This window comes from Pongo pygmaeus, chromosome 2 (genome assembly GCF_028885625.2).
Source record: "Pongo pygmaeus isolate AG05252 chromosome 2, NHGRI_mPonPyg2-v2.0_pri, whole genome shotgun sequence".
NCBI classification, from domain to species: Eukaryota; Metazoa; Chordata; class Mammalia; order Primates; family Hominidae; genus Pongo; species Pongo pygmaeus.
Genome location: NC_085930.1, coordinates 80585492 through 80606851, shown reverse-complemented (window position 1 = coordinate 80606851; position 21360 = coordinate 80585492). Strand labels below are relative to the sequence as shown.

General features: G+C 37.1%; 1 protein-coding gene across 1 annotated transcript in view; it reads right to left on the bottom strand.

Annotated features, from left to right (window-relative positions):
* SHQ1 (SHQ1, H/ACA ribonucleoprotein assembly factor) overlaps positions 1-21360 on the bottom strand; it is a 105640-nt gene that overhangs the window by 54309 nt on the left and 29971 nt on the right. Inside the window, exons 7-9 of the mRNA XM_054479569.1 lie at positions 18315-18469; positions 16435-16488; positions 13757-13880 (exon numbers count right to left, since the gene is read on the bottom strand). Of these exons, the coding sequence (XP_054335544.1) occupies positions 13757-13880; positions 16435-16488; positions 18315-18469 (333 nt within the window). The remainder of the gene's footprint in view (positions 1-13756; positions 13881-16434; positions 16489-18314; positions 18470-21360) is intronic.

Below are 21360 nucleotides of genomic sequence, written 5' to 3'. Positions count from 1 at the left end.
TTTTCTGGGTATCTATTCTGCCCTTTAAAGTTTTGAGTTACCCAAGACAAGAAGCCAATCGCTTCTTGGCTTTCTGGCTAAGATCAAATGTCATATCTGTCCTTATCAAGACAAGAGGCCAAAATAAGTAAAGGGACCAGGCTTGGTGGCTCACACCTATAATCCCAACACTTTAGGAGGCGCCAAGACAGGAGGATCACTTGAACCTGGGAGTCTGAGACCAGCCTGGGCAACATAGTGGGACTCCATCTCTACAAAAAAAAAAAATAATAATAATTTTAAAACAATAAGTAAAGAAAAAAAGAGTGGTTATTCAAAACACCTGAGGGAAAGCACTGCTTGGTCTTTATTTGTAAAATCATCTCAAATTAACAGCCAACATTACTATCATTTAAAATACACAACTTAGTATGATAGATACCTGGCTAGAAAATGGCTAGAATTCTGGGATTCCGATGAGACCATATTATCAAAACAGATATGAAGTATTTTAACACTAATTTTCATATGTCATTTGACCATAAAAAAGAAGGCAGAAAAACTGTGTCAAATTAATCTAAATTAAGAGAACCAAAGTGGGGTAATGTGCTTTAATACCAGGCCCTATAGGGAAGTAGAATAAAGTCAAATCCCTAGCAATTAACACAAACACGCACATTAAATTTAGCATTAAGAAGGCTTCTAGGTCTATCTAATTTTTTTATCCTCAAATTTCTCAGATGCCATTTAAGCTTCGATTTTTGACTTGTATTAAGAAACACATACTTGAAGCAACGAATTACTATTTTGAGCACAAACTTTTAGTCCTATCCATTTAAAAAGTATTCTGTTATTAAAATTACATATATTATCTGTATACTTGCAAACAAAATTAACGTGAAGCAAACATGTACTTTTTAGATGTCCCCTTTGCCTGGAATGTACAACCCTCAATTCAACCCCTAATTTACCATCTATCCAAGTCTCAAATCAGGCATTACTTTTTCTGGAAACAGGGTTCTAACTCTTCCCCCAGCTGGTTTAGGGTTCCCTCATATACCTGACATATCCCTCTATTACAGTAGTGCTACCATTTGAATGCACCCCACAAAAAGCATCTGTTGGAAAGTTAATCCCCAATGCAACAGTGTTGGAAGATGGGGCCTAATGAGAATTATTTAGGTCATGAGGGCTCTACCCTCATGAATGCTAATGCCAATTATAAAAGGACTTCAGGCTGCCAGTTCAACCTCTTGCCTGCCTTCTCACCATGTGATACCCTCTGCCACGTTCTGATACAGCAAGAAGGCCCTCACCGGCCCCTTGATCTTGGATTTCCCAGCCTCCAGAACGATGAGCCAATAATTCCTGTTCTTTATAAATTACCCAGTCTGTGGTATTCTGTTACAGCAGCACGAAACAGACGTAATTAGGAGCTACCCACTTGCTCTGCACCAGATACTTCATATAATTACATGATTTAACCCTACGAGTTAGGTACTTTCTTCCTTGTTTCATAAATGAGAAAACTGAGGCTCAAGGATATGAAGCAGTTGGCCAAGATCACAGCTAGGAAGCAAGAATCAGAACTGGAAAATAAGTTGTCTGACCCTCAGCCACCATGCAATAAATCCATTGTCAGTATTTATCACCATGTGTGATGAAGTCCTTGACAGCAAAGGACATGACTTTTCATCTTTCTTCCTTGGCCTAGAACAATGTCCAGCAAATTGTATGATCCTGTTCAATAAACGCTGGTTGTTAATCCACAGTCTGGAGTACAAAGAATCTAACTTTAAACACACCCAGTCAAATTGCTCAGTTAGCATGTACTAGTTATAACACCTCTGTGGTCTACAGATTTACTTTAAGTTATTTGCATCATGACAAATGTGGCATATACAATTTGTTTACTCCTTCCCTAATTATATATTTCCCTGACAAGAAAAGAATGTAGCTGTGCAAACTTTATTACATCACTGTACCACTGTAAGTTCAAATAATAAATTTAACCCAAGGCTGCTTTTTGCCCTTTCTGCTCTAACAATCCCTGCAAGATGTGCCAGTTTGGAAGGAAAGCCTTGACATTAACTCTGTCCTCTTTCTTAAGTAACTTGTCAAAACAGTGATTGTTTCAGTTTAGAAATACATGACCAGATGTCATCAGAACTACATAATGGTAACATGACTAATTTCAATTTCTTCAGACAACTAAGAATGAGGCATCCACGTTCAAGATAGAACATTAAAAAAAAAATCTCCGTCTACACAGTAAGGAGAAAAGTAGATTAAGAAGCTGAAGATGCATGGAAAAAAGCTCTTTGAAACAGCTGCAACCTAAACCTGAACTTTTAAAAAACCCATAGGCATAGAAAACTTCAAAATTTTGTAGGTAAAATTTTTATTCAATTTTTCCATCTTAAGAATTACAGTATGTATTTCAATGCCCTTTGTGGTTTTAATTAAAACAATTACACTTCATTTTTTTCCAACAGACACCACATAATAGAGTTCTAATTCTTTGAAATTAGTTTTATTTCAAAATGAAAAAAACTAAAATTGCATGAGGTTGGAAAGAAGAAATAAGAGTATATAGGAAGAAAGACAACTGGATATCTCAAATGGCTCATAAAAGGAAAAAACAAACCTAAACCTAACCCTACCACTGATGAATTTATTTTGGTGATCTCAAGTACTGATAAGTATGTCAAGGTAAAAAAGGAGAAAAACCAAACCGTTTTGAAACCCTCACTGTGTTTCAGTGAATATGTTTGCTTTCTGCTAAATGGTCTGCACACTGGTAGAACTGAGCTATGCTTCTTTATATTTTAATCAATGGATAATAAATATAATTTAGTAAAGCTGATTGGATATTTATCTCTACATATAAGTTTAATTTATATGAAAAGGATGCATGAAAATTTTGACTATGAAATTAAGATCTTAGAACTGTGTTCCCCAATTCTAAAAAGCCAAGGAAAGATCATTAAAAAGCTACACATAAATAATCTTATGCAGTTCTTAGCTAATTTCTCACGAAGTAAAAATGGTAACAATCCCAACAGTTCCACTGTGGACCAGCTGTGCAGCCCAGAGTTTGCTAGCTTCTGGTACCACTTCTTAGCCACTCGGTACTTAATCTGAATCCGTTTCCACAGGGATAAATTGGAAGAAAAATTCTTAAGAATTGCTATGGAAATTAAATGAGACAACAAACATGTAAGTACTTTACATATGAAAAGGGAAGGAGGACAACAGGTCGTATGGATCAGCCCTGGCACTCCCATTACTGGCCCCTGCCCCACTACCTGTGAAGCACCTGCCCACATATTCCTTCCTCCTCGGTCCCGTGGCTAGCACTCTAGTTCAGACCATACTGCTTGTCCCCAGACTACCTTGGGTCTAAGCAAGAATAAGTCTCCTCTCTTCTCCATGCCCACTAACCTCACCCTTCTCAATGACTCTATCCTAAGTGCTGCTGCCAGATGAATCTAATCTAATAAACCTCTCACCGGCTCCAATGCCAGACTCTTCAGTGGTTCCTACCTCAATAAGACCCAAACTCATCAGCAAGCCATTGCAGGCTCCTTTCAGCCCGGTCCCAGCACACTGTTTCTACCTTTATCCTACCATTCCCCTTCACACCTCTGGCCTCCAGACAGATGGGAATTTGCCCTTTCTTGGACATGGAACTCTTTTATCTTCCTTTTTCTGATTTTTTTGCCTTCTACTTTCTCAGGGAATACCCTTCCTCCACATCTTCTTTTCTAAGTCCTACACATTCTTTAGTAACTACCATTATATATCACTCATTAGGTCTATGCTGCTTGCTCCTTCCCTGTTAATCCCTCCTCCCACCACTAACAACCACTCTCTCAGGGTCAGAGTGAGGTGTGGTACTGGAGGTACTGAAATCCTATCACTCATCTCCTCCACCCTGACCAGGCTCTGGCTGACAAGAGTAACAATACAAAGCAGTCAAAAGAGAGGCAGGGGATCCAATTCTTAAAAAAGCTTTCTGGTGTTAACTATATTAGACAATGAGGGACATCTCTTACCTCCTTTGCCTGCCCCAATCTTAGAACCTGTATCGGGTTGAGACTCAGTCTCAAGCTAGGACTGAAGGAGCAAAGACCTGGTGCAAGCCTTCACTGCAGCTAGAAACTGGCAGGTCCAAGAGGGTATGAGAAAGACAGGCTGGCACTTAGCTTGCTTTAGAGCAGAGACTGAAAACTGGGGACCTCCCAGGCTGACCTGGGCTCTCAGACACGCTATGGCTCTTACAGTGTGATTTTACATTATTTTACTTCTTTGTTCATACTTAAGCTTTAAAAAATTTTTAAGACCATTTTACTTTCTACTTCTTTTTAAAACTGGCAATACTACATATTCACACAGCAACAGTAGGCTACAGTTGAGCCATGCATCTCTCCAGTTCACACAGGCCTCATTAGTCTCTATTTCCTTAAACCCTAGCATCCTTATTCATTTACCTGCTTGGCGAAGTAGGCATCTCAGTTTGCTTCTCCTAATGAACAGAAGCCTACTCTAATGTGAGCCAACTAGATCAGCTAAGTCTCACCTTGTGGGAAGGCGAGAGAAAACAGCTGAAATGATTTACTTCAATGCTGGCCACTATTTCGAATGGCAAGCAGCCAAAGACCTCGGCTCCCTACAAAAGGGCTCCCTTCCAACCTCCATGTACATGCCTAAGGCAGAGGTGGTAAATTTTCTCTGTAAAGAGATAGAAAGTAAATATTTTGGCTTTGCAGGCCAATCTCTGATGCACTTACTCAATTCTGTCATCTTACCACAAAAGCAGCCATAGACAATATGTAAGTGAATGAGCCTGTGTTTCAATAAAACTTTATTTATGGGCTCTAAAATGAGAATTTCAAATAATTTTCCCAAGTAACAAAATATTATTTTTTTCAACGATTTAAAAATGTAAAAAGCATTGTTAGCTCAAGGGCAATACAAGATGAATTTGGCCTGTGGATGGCCATTAAGGTAATTTCATTTTTCTTTTTTTGTTAGAGACAAGGTCTTACCCTGTCACCCAGGCTGCAGCGCAGTGGCATGATCATAGCTCACTGTAACCTCGAACTCCTGGGCTCAAGCAATCCTCCTGCCTCGGGATCCCAAGTAGTTAGGACTACAGGCACACACAACTACGCCCTGCTAATTTAAAAAACATTTTTTTTTTCTAGAAACAAGGTCTCACTATGTTGCCCAGGCTGGTCTCAAACTCCTGGCTTCAAGAGATCTTCCCACTTTTACCTCCCAAAGTGCTGAGTTTACAGGCATGAGCCACCATACCTGTCCATTAAGGTATTTTTTTAAGGGAGTCTCCCCTTTGTATCTTATAAATACTTATATTTTGTTTTTGTTTTGAACTTTTAAGTTCAGAGGTATGTGTGTCATGGTGGTTTACTGCACAGATCATCCCATCACCCAGGTATTAAGCCCAGTATCCACTAGCTGTTCTTCCTGATCCTCTCCTTCCTCCCGCACCACCCCCCCGCCGCCCTCCGAAAGGCCCCAATGGGTGTTGTTGCCCCTGTGTCCATGTGTTCTCATCATAAATACTTATATTTTGTACCTTATCTTTTGACCTATCATTCCTATTACACAATAAACTCCCTAAGAGCTAAGACCAAGTCATAAATATCCTTGTAACTCTTCGCCGATTCTGTTATACTCCCTTGCACGGAGAATAGATTTGATTCATGTCTGCTGAATAAATAAATATCTGCCACTTGTTATTTTCCAACATTAACTTCTTACTTAAAGAAACTTTAAGTTGGGATATGGTGGCTCACACCTGTAAACCAGCACTTTGGAGGCTGAGGCAGGAGGATAGCTTGAGCCTGGGAGTTTGAAGTTGCAGTGAGCCATGATTATGCCATACTGTACCCCAGGCTGAGTGACAGAGTGAGACCTTGTCTCTAAAAAATAAATGAAATGAAACTCTAAATTACCTAAACATATACATAATCGGGTGTTGCTTAATGATTTGGATATGTTCTGAGAAATGCGTCATTAGGTGATTCTGTCATCTGAACGTCACACAATGTACTTACACAAACCTAGATGATAGAGTCCACTACACACCTAGGCTATGGTATAGCCAGTATAGCATATGACTGTCCTGAATGCTGTAAGCAACTGTAACACAATGCTAAGTATTTTTGTATCTAAACATATCTAAGCATAGAAAAGATACAGTATACTCCAGCTCTTTTCTGATTAAAAGAAAAACAAAAAAAAATTTAATAAGAAAATAAAGACACAGTAATATCACAGTATTACAATGTTATGGGACCACTGTTGTACATGTGGTCCATCACTGACTGAAAGTCGTTATGTGGTACATAACTGTAATTCTTACATGTATTCCTGGTAAAACATAAAGTATTACTCAATTCACTTCATCAAGGCCTCAGTATTAACATACAATAGGACTTTGATTCACTAGGGTCAAATAGAAGGTTTTCTCTTTGTTCCCCCAAAGTTGTCTTAAATACGTACAATTTTCTGCTGCTATTTTCTTATAGAAAGTTACTTCCATAAAAATTCAGATCCATAAAAATAATCTCAAAACTGACTTTAAATTTATTTAAAGAGGCACTAATTATAGAAGTTTTTTTTAAGCCATACATTCAAACCATGTAACTAAGTTCTAGGGATTTCTACACTGCTCAGCTCAGAAATTGCTGAAATTAACAAAAATAAATAGTACAGAAAATATAGTGTATATTTAAATTGTATGTAATATTTAAGAGGTCAGCTGACTTGAAGCCATCACCCATCAGTAAGCATTTCTATATATCCAGTTTTCAAAGAATACTAACATTTTAAAATATTTTAAGTGATATTTTTGAAGCCAAATAACCACAAGCTATTCATCATTTATAGAAATTAAAAGGCAATTTATTATTTGTAAGCCATATGGGAAATGCTTCCCTCTACGGTGTATTTTAAGAGAACCAAGAATGTTTTATACAAATGTAACCCAGAAATTACCATGAGAGCAATCTAAACATTTTTAGTGATTAACAATATTTAGAAGTATTAGGGGGAAAGAGATTCTATGGAGATGACTAGAAATTGATATTCTTTCCTTTAATGTTTACGTTTACACACAATATCCTTCTATACAGGGTTACAAGTATAAACCTGCAAATGCTCTGAGGTTAAATAATACATACGAATGGGAAGAACGTACTCATTTAGGAGACTGGGAACATAGACTTGTACTCCAAGGAAGAGACAAGAGTAAAAGGAATTCACTTTGCCTCATGGAAGGAGAATTCGGAGTTCTCCCTTTCAAACATTCAGCAGCAGTTCATGATTTCCAGGAGTTAACTCCCGCTGTCCTCTGAAGTTCTCTCCTTTCTTCGATAAGTTGGTATGTAAAACGGTCAGCAAAAACAGGTACAAATGCTACTTCAGTATCTGACTTTAATTCCACGCTAAAGTTTCTGAGAGCACTATGATTGTTCTATTCTTAGAAACATTAATTGGTATGGGGAATTAAGCCAGAAAAAAAAAGTTCAAGAACAATTTAGAATAGGAGGAAGAAAACACAAGGAATTACAATCTCCCGGGTGAGGAGCAGGGAATTAAGCAATAATATTTAAAAAGTAGAGACATAAATTCCAGTGACCAATTAACTCTCAGATAGGAAAGAAACTATCAACTAGTTTTAGAGGCTGTAGAGCAAATCTCAGCATCAGATAGCATATCGATTTTCCATCATCTAATTCCAACAAACACATTTTCATAGCAGAAACTACACTATCCCATGAACCTCCTCACATGGTTTACTCACAATGTTTACAACATTCCCTCCATCCTTCAAGTCCCAATTCAAATCTCACAGCCTCTATGAAAATTTCCCTGACCCCTAGTGAAATGTGTCATCTCTCTCTTTTTTGAACTACTTAATCCACATTTCTTGTAAGGCAATTACCACGGTTGACTATATATTTTATGTTACTGATGGACATCTTAGCTCCCTGGCTAGTGAACATGCTCCCCAAATACAGCCCACACATCTAAATTATTTTTCTATTGCTCTTTATATTTACAGGGTGCTTTGTATGGACTGGCTCCTGAGTAGGCATACATTCAAAATATGTGTTGAACAAATCAATGAATAGATGAACTCATCAAGCAATTAACAAGTACTTGAGGGTGCTAGGAAACTAGTAGGAGCTGAGAATTAGAGGTCAAATAAGGCAGAGGCTCCCACAGTAGGAAGTTACATGTCTTCAATGACTTAAATGTAGGTCAGTTTCCCTGGCTTATATTTTCACTCTCCATATTTCTCTTTTGAGCTACTTATTACAAATGCAATTTTTCAAAAACCCTGGTAGTTGTGTAATTCTGTGCCCTGTGCCCCCATTAGAACTATTATATCTTCAGGATCCAGCTCAGCAGCCTCACGCGGCAGGTTCTCAACAAATACTTGTTGAATAAATCTCAAAATAGTTTCATACAATGTATTTAAAAAGTAAAAATTAAAAGGCCTAACAATTCTTTAAAATGTCCAGAACTGGGAACTTACAGAAGTTAAATATAGATAAATGTCAACACTGGAAAATGGCAGTGATTTCATCTGTTAGTTTTCGAGTTTGCAATATCTCCTCTACAATTCAATTTTTTAAAAAGTCATTTGCTAAACCGACTCTGGAATAAATAAAATGTAAACATTAAAAAGAAATTCACCTTTAAGGTCTCCTCCAAACTTGGAGCTCATACAATACACTTGCCAAACCTCAATGTTTTAAACATCCATTTTTCTTTTAAAAAATTGATCAGTCACAAGCCCTGTACTTGGTGCCACAGCTCCTTTCCTTTCTCATTGATTGTGTTATTTTATCTATGGAAGAGGTTAGTAAAGCAGTAATTTCTGAAAATTTGTTTATTGAGCCCAATTAATAACTGATAAGTAAGGGCTATTAATTACCTGAAGTAATACCTGGTTTTAATTGGTGACAACAACTAGACTCCTGAAGGCTGTTTCTTGGGTTACTACCTGCTAGGTAGCTACTCATCAGACTTCACATGTTATTAAAAAGTAGGTTTCTATTAACCTTAAAAACAAAACAGCAAATACAAAGAACAATTGTATGCGTTTTTATTAGCCAAAAAATATTTAGACAACTGCCCAAATATTAATAGAAATCATGTTTTCCACAAAATGGTGGATAAATTCAAATTTGAAACACGGTAGTATGGTGGTTAAGAGTCCAGACTTAAGGAAAAAAAAGACTTTGTCTAAAGGAAAATCACAACATGTACAAAAATAGGGAAGACAGTATCATGAATCCCACATACTCATCACCCAGGCAGCAATCAACTTGTAGCCAACCTTGTTTCAGCTACACCCCACCCACTTTCCCACAACCCACTCTGGACTATTTTGAAGCAAATTCCAGGCTTCATATAATTTTATTTATAACTATTTCAATATATATAAGTGCACAGACTCTAAGTTACACAGATCTGGAGTCAAATCTAGGCTCTCCCACCTACTAACTGTAAGACCCTGGGCCACTGACTTCACTTCTTTGAGCCTGCCTTCTATTTGCAAAATGGGGATAGTAATGCCTGCTTCACAGGACTGCAATATGAGCAAAATGAGATATGGTATCTAAAGAACTGAACCTAGTGCTGGCACACAGAAGGTAGCTAAGACACGCAGCTGTGGTTATTATTAACAAACTAGCCAAACCAGAGCTACCTCTATTTAAATTATGGGGTGTCCAAACAAACGAGCCTCTTCAGTGGCAATAATGGCATCCCTGTGCCATCCACCTGTACGTATTATTAACACATCAGGACAGAACTCTGACTCTTTTCTAATGAGGCTCACAAAGAAAATAACTGGTATCAAGTATCCCTTTATTTTAAAGAGATGCTAACCTCTCTATGCTGAACTTGTAGAGAGAGAAACTAAAAATGATTTGTAATTCATTCACCAAATATTCACCTTCAGGAGCTTAAGAGTAAAGAGGTCCAGAAAAAATCTCCATGGATAAAGGTGGTGGAGTGCTGTGCAGTTTCTTACCACCCTCCATGGGTGCAGGAAGGAGATGCTTTTCTGTTACCTTAAACCAAGAGAAAGGGGGTTTTAAGAGGCCCTAAGACAGTACAACCTGCTTACCCTGGAAATTTTAACTGTAGATACCAACTGGAGAGTACAAAGATTGGTGTCTGGCTTCCATTAAGAAGCAGGACAAAGCAATATGGGGTGGCCGAGTGGAGGTAAGCGGTATGTCCTGCCAAACTGAAAGGGGTCCTCCTCCCTGCCGCTGGTCACCCACCCTCAGGCAGGTCCCAGCTGGGGAAGGGAAGAATTTCTTTTGTAATGAAGTTCAAAGTGGACATTTTAAGTACTGAAATTAGACTCCTCTTGTGAGTAGAAGTGGTAAAAGAACTCTTTTAAAATCTAAAGTGATAGAAAAAGTTATAGGATATATATTATAGGAGACAAATATATGATATGATATATATAGGATATATATTCCATCCAAGAAGAAGGAAAAAAAAGAACCCACAGAATGAGCTCAAAGGGGGAACTGAAAGCAAAAATTAAGTTGATGTTTCTCTTCCATCCCATCCCATCCTACCCTTCTAATGGAAGTAAAGTAAGGAATACCTTCTATACATTAATAAGATGTAGACAATACACTCACTAAATTACATAAATAATGTATGATCAAGTATTAAACTACGACTTGTCACTTCTAAAATGAATAACTCTTCTGAGTGGGCCAGGTGCAGTGGCTCACACCTGTAATCCCAGCACTTTGGGAAGCCAAGGCAGGCAGATCACTTGAGGCCAGGAGTTCCAGACCAGCCTGGTCAACACGGCAAAACCCTGCCTCTCCTAAACATACAAATATTAGCCAGGCGTGGTAGCGCATGTCTGTAATCCCAGCTACTTGGGAGGCTGGGGCATGAGAATTTCTTGAACCCAGGAAGCGGAGGTTGCAGTGAGTCAAGATTGCGCCACTGTACTCCAGACTTGGGCAACAGAGCAAAATTCTGTCTCAAGGCAAAAAAAAAAAAGAATAACTCTTCTGAAGATACATTAGAAAATCTGCTTTTTCTCTTTTACTTTTATTTTTAATTGACTAACAGCAGCTAAGTGATGCTTCCATGAAAAACTTTACCCATTCTTCCAAAAAGAATGGAACAGAGGCAATAAAAGTTGAAGAGACAGAGACAGGGGGAAAAAAAGGAGTCATGTGCCCCAAGATGACTGATCCAAGGAGAGCAAGGTCCTTTGTTAAGCACTAAAACAGTACTTAAGGGGCAAAGCAGGATTTCCTGCCCTTAAAGAGTTTAGATTAAACAGAACAGCAACCTCTAGAGATAAACATACAGTCTTCTGGAGGAGGGGAGGGAATGAGAAGAAATGCAAAACTGAAAAGAGCCAAAGGCCTAGTAAAGAATCCTTGTAAAGGCTACTGTGAAGTCACATGAGGCAAATTCCTGGCTCTTTGAAAACTCAGATCTTAGTCAATCAGTTATAATGAAATATTCTGTAGTTTCTGAAGCATTCCTACATTGGTTTTGAAAGCTCATTCCATTTAAGATCAATCCTTCTTTGGAGCCAGGGTTATTCATTACTTTCAACTATGGAACACTATACTGACCTTTATAATAAAAAGTGTGAACACTGTGACTGCATTTTGAATTATAAGTAGGCATGAATTCATTCTTGGAAAACACTAAATGCCAAATGAGAGCTACCTTTATTTAAATTATGGGGTGTTCAAACAAATGAGCCTCTTCAGCGGCAATAATGGCATCCCCGTGCCATCCACCTGTACAAAGACAGGTGACGATTCTCATCCAGAACATGTCATCTCCATAGCTTCTGGCACAAATTCTAGACAACCCAGCCCTCAGTTTTAGCACTAACTAGCCACAACCCAAATTAGTCACAGAACACACCGTACATGGTACATAGAGGGTTCAGGTTCATTTTTAGCAGAGGCCTCCAGTGTGTTACTTCAAGTTTTATGTTACTATCATAACACAGCTGATAAAACTATTTCTTGTCAGAGTGATAATGAATAAAAATTAAGTCTCAATTTCAATTCTCACCTACTAAAACAGTTTGGGTAATTGATTCCTGTGTAAGTCAAGGCAATCGAATTTATTTTTGGTTATGCAATCATAGAACTGATTACTTTTCCAATAAAAGTCAAAAGAACTAGATTACTTCCCAGAATAAAAAGTAACAAGCAGTAGTCTGTATATGTGAGAGTGAGAGTGAGTGTGTGTGCAAACAGGCATGTGGAGGTTTTGCCAATTCTCCATCTGGAAGCCATGATATAACAGGATAATCGCAAACCGCATTCTCACTGGTTTAAGTCCATGAATAATGCCCAGATAATCTAGCATGACTTAAAAAAGAAATGAATTGTGACGCGTAACTGAGGCTCACACAGTCATTTATAGTAGATTGATTTTCCAAGGTACTTTTAGCAATTCAAAAAATATCTTGGATGGAAGGCAAGAAGAAATAACACATGAAAAAACAAAGCAGTTTTGTTTCCCACTGTTAAGTTAAAGAAGATAGATTTCGCAATGATAGCTCTTTTATCCTATAATCAACAATCCTTCAAAATAAAATACAGCTAGTCTAAACCAACTGGATGAATAAAAAGGCATCTTTCATCTAACCATGATTCATTTTTACAATTATTGTCTACTTGAAAAATAATCTACTTCAAACATGATTTTCTTCCCCCATCCCCACCACCAGGGCAAGAAGACTACAGGTTACACAGAAAGCAAAGTACACCTCGAGGTGAGACAAAACATTTGAGATGTGATTCTCTTCTTTAGGCCAGTGAAGTCACCTGGAGGTAGAAGGAAGAACTTCCTTTCTTTCCCCTTCTTATTCTGAAGTCTGAAAACCAAGCTCCCAGAAACACTTTTATCTAAGGGCAAAGGAATGATGAGTATCCCCAGGGGGAGAATATAATAAATGACCATAAAGTACTAAAAGTGACTTTTAAATAAATGTGCCAGAACTAATACATACAAATGGATGTTGCCCCCTTCAAAGTCATTATCTTTGAAATTATATACTTATTCTAATGATGATATTATGGGCACCTTGGAATTTGTTTCAGAGCCCAGAATTTTCCACATCCTTAAAGCTAACAAGTGTTTGTCTTTTCAGGTTGAATTTAGCAAGTCAAAAGTGCTCAGAGTAGCTGAGCTTTTTGTTGGAAAATCTTTCTTGACATGCCAAATCTAGGTTACATGTCCCCTTCTAAACGATCCCTGGACTTCTCCCAGCAGAGTACTTTTCACTCTCTCTTTGGAATTGCTTACTTACTCATCATCTGTCTGACAAAACTGTAAACTTCAACAGAGCAGGGAACTTTTCTGCCTTCTTTATTATTAGACCCACAGTCCCACCATAGAGCCTAGAAGATTATAGGCAGCCAAGAAATACTGAATGATGCAAGCTATTATAATGTAAAATGGTTTGCAATACTATGTGTGCCTTCTCTGTTTACCTTCCTTACTCCTCTCGGGAAAGAGTTTTTATTATGCCTCTATGCAATTACTTATCTACATATATCTTATACACAGGAATTTTATACTTTAAAAGTGGTTGGATTCATTTTTCATAACTTATTTATATACAGAAAAAAAGCAAAAATCATTATTATATTTTCACAGACTAAAAACTTACAACTTTTTCCCTCCCAAATTTGTAAGTACAATAATATCTTACCCAGTTGCAATATCTTTATAGTGTCCCTGTAGGCCTTCATCACCAGCTTGAAATGGCGATAGAGTGGGTAACACAACACCCTTCTTCCAAAAGACACCATGATATCATGAACGTTAGTCCAAGTCTGTGAAGTGTCATTTTAATAAGCAGTCATTTCCACAAAATGTTACACAAACAAAAGTACACAATGAAATAGGAAGCTTTCCTCATTTAAAAGCTGTAAGTTCAGATCATTGTGAAGCCAAGTAGAAGAGAAACATAAAACCATGAAATAAGATTCTTTTTGTATACTTTACAATATAACAGAATCTTAGTTTTTGTAATTTCTCACACTATCAATACATCACAAATATCACAAGAAAGCTTTTAAATAAAGTCCTAAAGATTACAAATAAGAATCTAAAACACATGGCATTAACAAAATACAGATGCACATAAAGGACATTTTAATATAATTTACATTTCATGTTTTTGTCAGCTAAGGCTATTCAAGATGGCACAGATCAAAAATGTAGAACTCACCGGGAGCAGTGGCTCATGCCTGTAAAGCACTTTGGGACTCCAGGTGGGTGGATCAGCTGAGGTCAGGAGTTCAAGACCTGCCTGGCCAACATGGCGAAACCCCGGCTCTACTAAAAATACAAAAATTAGCCAGGTGTGGTGACAGGCACCTATAATCCCAGCTACTCAGGAGGGTGAAGCAGAGAATAGCTCGAACCTGGGAGGCAGAGGCTGCAGTGAGTCAAGATTGCGCTACTGCACTCCAGCCTGGACAATAGAGTGAGACTCCATCTCAAAAAAAAAAAAAAAAAGGCCGGGCGCAGTGGCTCACGCCTGTAATCGCAGCACTTCGGGAGGCCGACGGGCAGATCACAAGGCCAGGAGATTAAGATCATCCTGGCTAACACGGTGAAACCCCGTCTCTACTAAAAATACAAAATTAGCTGGGCGTGGTGGCGGGTGCCTGTAGTCCCAGCTACTCAGGAGGCTGAGGCAGGAGAATGGCGTGAACCCAGGAGGCGGAGCTTGCAGTGAGCCAAGATCGCGCCACTGCACTCTAGCCTGGGTGACAGAGCAAGACACCGCCTCAAAAAAAAAAAAAAAAAATACATAGAACTCTTTAGTAAAGTATGTTCAGTTTCCTCTCCTCTTTTTCTTTTTTTTTTTTTGCACTGGACATGGGTAATACAAGACATTTACTTGAATAATTTGCTTTTGCTTATCAAACTGATTTCTAGGAAAAAAGGTGTTTCATCTTGAATGGTATCAAACTGATAACATTAGCAATTCAAAACTTACTAAAAACACTAGACAACAGAAAATTTCCACAAAATTCTTTTTTGATAAACAAAGTATAAAAAATGTAAACCATACGTAAAACTTAAAATTAAAACCAAGGGAGAAAGATAATTTACATGTACATTAATCCTTAAAACTATGAGAAATCTGATTAAGAACACTTAGTATTTGACATAATTTAAAGAGAATTAGGAACTTAAAAATCATAAATAGGTGAATTTTCATGTAGATTTTTAATAACTATACTACAAAATGATCCAGTCACCAACTACTTTCAACATATTAATAAATGCTAACACAGAAACCAGTTCCTCTATTATATGCTGATCATGGCAACATGAGGAACTCCAATGAAGCCTAGAGAGCAGCACTTTTCGTCTTCAATATGCATACAAACTCCCTAGAGATCTTGCTACAAATTCTGGTTCTGATTCAGTGAGTGTGAGGTGGGACTGAAATTCTGTCTTTCTAATGAGCTCCCAGCTGAAGCTGCTGGTCAGGTTGTTGGTCCTTGAATCATTTTTGGAGTAGTAAGATTGTATATGAAGTAAGTGTTTCAGTTCCTGTTTACATCTTACCTATTATTTCAACAAAGTGACGTCAATGAAACAACCTTGATTTTACAACTTAAAAAATACTGGTTGTTTTAACTGATGATATAATCTTGATATTTTTTTAAAGTTTCTGCTCTTAATTACTGTTTCGATGCACAAGTTTGTTAAAAACTCACAAATTTAAAGATATTATCTTCGGTATTTTTGGTGAGACCTGCACAACTATTTTTCAGAAAACAGAAACAATTATTACTATACTAAAAGAGTTATCAAATGTAACCAGACTATTATTTGAATTGTACGACCTAAGAGATTTAAGCTATATGATCTAAGTTTCCTCACCTGTAAAACCTGCAATACTTACCTCACAGACATGTTGAGAATAGGTGAAGTTTTTTTTACATATACACATATATATCAAAAATCATATAAAAAACATTATTTTTCGTGTGTGTGTGTGTGTGTGTGTGTTTCTTAGCATAGACCCTGACGGTCACTTATCACCTAGGTTTGCTTCCATCTTTGAGTTTCAAGCGCCAATACATGCCAACTTACAAACACACCTCTCACTCTGCCCCCACATTCTTTCCCAACAAACCATGTCTCCATCCTCTCTCCAAAGTGTGTTTCCCTCCTCCAGCTTCCAAAATACTCTACCTGGTTCATTATCAGAATTTTATTAAAAAGATGGAAAACAAACTTGTACAACAGAGCTTCTACTTTTAAAAATTCAAGGAATTGCTTGAATTACCCCAAATGATGTAAAAACAACAAAAATAACTTCCTGAACAACAAACTCTAAACAATTGCAACTGGAAATCATACCTCAAACCAGCATAGTGTTGGACTTAGTTTCCTGATATTCCATGCAGATTCAACCTTTATTTGTTTTGGAGAAAAGAGTACCATCACATTAGAGGTAAAGTCATTTAAATAGACCAAACAAATTCATTTATTCAACCAGTGTCTGAGGATCAGTGACATACGAGAACTAAGAAGTGTTCACAACTATAGAAAAATAATTATTTTGCTGATGCAGAGACTATCAGTGGGAAGTTTCTGTTTACTTTCCTTGGGATTTTTGAAAATAAAACTTTTCTACTGATAAGAGTACAAGAACACAAGAGCAAATAACCAGGGGTTTTGAAACTAAAAGTTAAAGCAAAGTAATCCCTGCTCAATTTCTGTCCTTTTTCCACTAAGTTACATGCCTCCCAAACAATCCATAAATAATCTATCAAAGGAATCAAAGATAATGTTGAAGTATTACCTGTGGCACTTAAGAAGCTGCTAGAAAATTTGATCTTTCAGAGAATGCTGGTGAGAATAAGTACATTCTAGAGAAGGTCTCAAGTTGTAAGACTTCATGATTTCAAATACACAAATACAAGAACAAAAAATGGTAAATTTTTTCAAATATACCTAAACACTCATCTTTTCAAGATTTATTATGAAGCATTTTTTGGTCAAAGAAAACATTTTCTCCAATTACAGTATCTTTAAAAGATGAGTGAAAACCAAAAGTATTTTCAGATATATTATGCCCTTAACACACTCAATTAATAGTCATCTTGGAGTCAGACACAAACGTCAAGAGTCACCCTAGAAATTTTCAGAATCATGACAACAAAAAAAATTGGTACATAGAAAATTCTAACTCTAATACCATCCTAGTGCTATAATGTCAAGTGAAAAAAGCAAGTTAAATAGTATATACGTTAGGACCTAAGGTAAATACACACAATATAGACACACGTGCACACTGAAAGAAGATTGGAAATAGATGCATCGCCATGTAACAGCGGTTATATTTCTGATGACTAAAATTACAGGAAATCTTAATTATTTTCTTCATGTGTATATTTTCCTTTATATGTGAATTATTTGTGTAATTCAAAAAAGGAAAGCTATGTTCAGATCAAAAATAACCTTTTGAGCAAGGACAATTATAAACAGCTGCAGGGCCACACCAACTAGAAAGGCTGTTTTTTTTGGTTTCCAGCCTTTTTAAATATACAATCAATGGTACAGGTGAAAAGGAAGTTTAGCTCTTCATTTACAAAATCAAATATGGTTTAAGAAGAGATACAGCAAAGTCTATATTATTTTTTAATAGATTAAGAAATAATTTACAAAAGGATTTACTTTTATAATATGATCCCTTTAAACAGCAAAAAAAGATACAATTCAGGTTTTTAAAAATCTGATTTACATATAATTTTTCAGAGTACATGTACTCTATGAATTGAGGGACACTTGCAGGTAAATACTAAGATTTCTTTATTTTGTAAAATGCCATATTTTGCATCTGCTGACTTCTGGCTGAGAGAAAGAATATAAATGGGTATGGCAGTTTACCCCCTTGCCAATGTGAAGTGTCATGTGACAGAGCACTTCTCTGGCCTAAAAGAGATGAGAGCTCAGAGTAGCCTTCCTCTCTACTCTCAGTTTCACTCCCTTAAACTTCCCTACTCTGCTATTTTTGCAGAGACTAATGCCAAGGGAAAAGTGAAAAAGACCAACTAAGCAATGTATGATTGCGTGTGGGTACCCACCACCACCACCACACACATGCAACTCTGCTGGGGGCATCCCCTGAATAACTAATCACCACCAGTTCTACTCTAGACAAGAAAGACTGATGCTTTAATGCAGTTTACTCAGCACAGTCATCTATGGCAACATGCACACATACACGCACTTACATTCTTCTCTCCTTCAGTGACACGGGTTTCATAGCAATATGCCAGAAGGATATCAATCAAACTGTAGTACACTTGACGACAGGCTCTCTTGTCCAGCAGATAAGATTTATTGACAAATTTTCGTAGCTGATATTTCTCTTCTTCAGAAAAAGACACTAGAAGAAAACGCATTTAAAAATTAGATGTTTCATTCAGTTTTGTAAAACCCCCAATGTGGAAGATTTGTCAAAATTAGAACTTTGATTATAGAAACAGAAATAAAAGTTCTTTCTACTTAACTATGGATATATAAATAACTTAAGTAGACTTCATAGTTTTAGTAAGAGCTATGAGTCTGCTCAAATCCTAATAGGGCTGAATAAAGTAGATTTTTCTAAATAATACCTATTCCTTAATTCCTGACCCTCCCTTTTTTGCTACACTGTTCTGTACTTAAAGCATCTGAATGCCAGTTACTGACTTTAAAATTAAGATAATACATTTTGACAACAGAAAGTGCTAAATAAAACACACTGAAAATATTAATTATCCATTTTGAAAGTTCTATACCAAGAAATAGGAATATTCCCAGATATTAATCAATTAAAATTGTTAAATTTAAATTAAATTAAATTAGATTAAATTTCAATTCAAATTAATCCATTAAAATCTCATATTGTTTACCATATAAATCAAGTTTTACATATGACCACATCACATACATTAGAATTGTGGGAAGAGACTGTTTCTTTACAACACAGTTCCTTTTTCCTTTTCTTCTTTTGCTTGGCACCCTCACTCCACCTGAATATTCGTCAACGGCCTCTCACACACTGAAAATCTAGTATATATCATTCCATAGTTTTCTCTACAGACGTGTAATCATATACAGACACACAAGCATACCTACTAGGGAGTTTATACTTCCTACGCCCTCCCTCCACCCAAATAACGAGGTCATTTTTCTCCATCTAGCCCTTCTCACTCAATAATACCTCTGGCAAGTCCCCAAAAGTCAAAAAATTAGTGTGTAACTAATTTTTGTAAAGGAGTATAATATTCCAAAACGTACCATGCTCTATCCAACCACTCCCCCTACTGATGGGCACTCACTTTGCTTCTAGTTTTCTGCCACTGCTAATAATGCTGCAATAAATATCCTTATCCTATGTCCTTGGATATTAGAGGTTTTATCTCCATAAAGTAGACTCTCGAGACTGGATTGACTGGGTTAAAAAGTATCTGTTTTAGAAAGATACTTTACTTAAAGGCTACAATAACTCTCCTTTCCCACAGTCATGAATAGAAGTTCCTCTTCCTACACATACCTCCCACCTCCCCCTGGCAAGAAATGTAATAGCTTTTTTACAATCATTTCCAGGTTAATAAATTGAGTATAGTAGGCAGAATTCTAAGATGACCTCCAATGAGTCATATCACTATGTGGGGATGGAGCTTGTGACTTGCTTCTGTACAACAGAATACGGCCAAAGCAATGGGACAGTCATTTCCATGATTACATTCCATTATTAGCAGACCAAAGCCAGGGACTCGCCTGCTAGTTTTGAAGAAATAAGATGTCACATGGTGAAGTGAGAGAGTCTGTGAGAGGCTATGTGGCAGGGACCTGTAGAGGCCTCTAAGATCTAAGAGTGGCCCCCAACTAACAGCCAGCAACAAAGTAGGGGCCTCAGTTCTGTATCTGCAAGGAACTAAATTCTGCCAACAATCATGTGAGATTGGAAGAAGACCTTGAGCTCCAGGAAAGAACACAGCCTCCAACATCTGTTTTTAAAAAAAAATAAGATGGATATCTTTGGGTACAGCCTTGCAAGACCTTACACAGTGGACCCAGCTAAGCCTGGCCCAACTTCTGACTCACGGAAACTGAGATCATGAACGTACACTGTGTGAAGCTTGTGATAATTTGTTACGCAGCAAGAGAAAACTGAAACAGTGACTTATCATTGTTATTTCACTTAGTATTTCTCCAACTGCTCAACTTTAAGCACTAGTTCCTCGGTTTGTAGGCAATCTGGATTTGCACTCTTATGAGTGACCCATTCGAATGTGTTTTGTCCAGTTTTTTTCTATTGGATGGCTTGTCTTGTCAAATTAAGAATCCTGTATATTATAGATACAAACCCTAATCATCTTTCCAAAGCTACCATATCTCTACTGACTTTGTTTATGGTACCTTTTGCCACTGAAACATTTATTTTTCATGTAGTCAAATATGTCCATTTTTTTTTTAAGACAAGATTCTGGATTTATAGCTTTAGTTAAGGTTTCCCCAATCCTTGAATTGTACATGAAGTCTCTTTAAGATTAAATTTATTATCCATTAAGTGGAGGTACAGCACCATAAATAAAGGTCCTCATCCTGGTCTTCATATTGAGTAGGCTGAGGAAAAAGAGGAAGAGGAAGGGTTGGTTTTGCTATCTCAGGGGTGGCAGAGGCAAAAGAAAATCCCCATATAAGCAGACCTACGCATTTCAAACATGTTTTGTTCAAGGGTCAACTGTATTTAATTTAAAATTTACTGGATTTAATTAATAAGACAGATAAACTGAGTGTTGATTGCCTCATTGGAGGACACATCTGAAGATTCCTTAATTTAAATAAAAGCTCTCAGTTCATTTTAAGCAATTTGATTTAAGGAAACGGCATGAAGGAATATACTCACTGCAGGAAGAAAGCATACCTGACAAAATATTTTATGACTCCTTGTATTTAGCAAGAAGGTTAGAGACAGTATTCCCTTAGGTATGGTTTTTGAGATGTTCATTAATTTAGCTAATGGGAAAATGCCAGGTGTTCGTGATATCTGACTAGAGAAAAGTCTTTATATCCTAGTTGACTAATAAAGACCCCTGTTCCCACATAATTCTCAATCACAAAGTAAGCATGCCCAGAAACTATTTAGCAACATGTCAACTCTCTACATATTTCTGCCTTCATTTTTAAGTAATCATACCTATCGATGTTTAACCATTTATAAAAGTTGACCTAGGCAATGTAGGTTCTGACGTTACATTATCCACATGTAAGTGTTTCTACATTAGT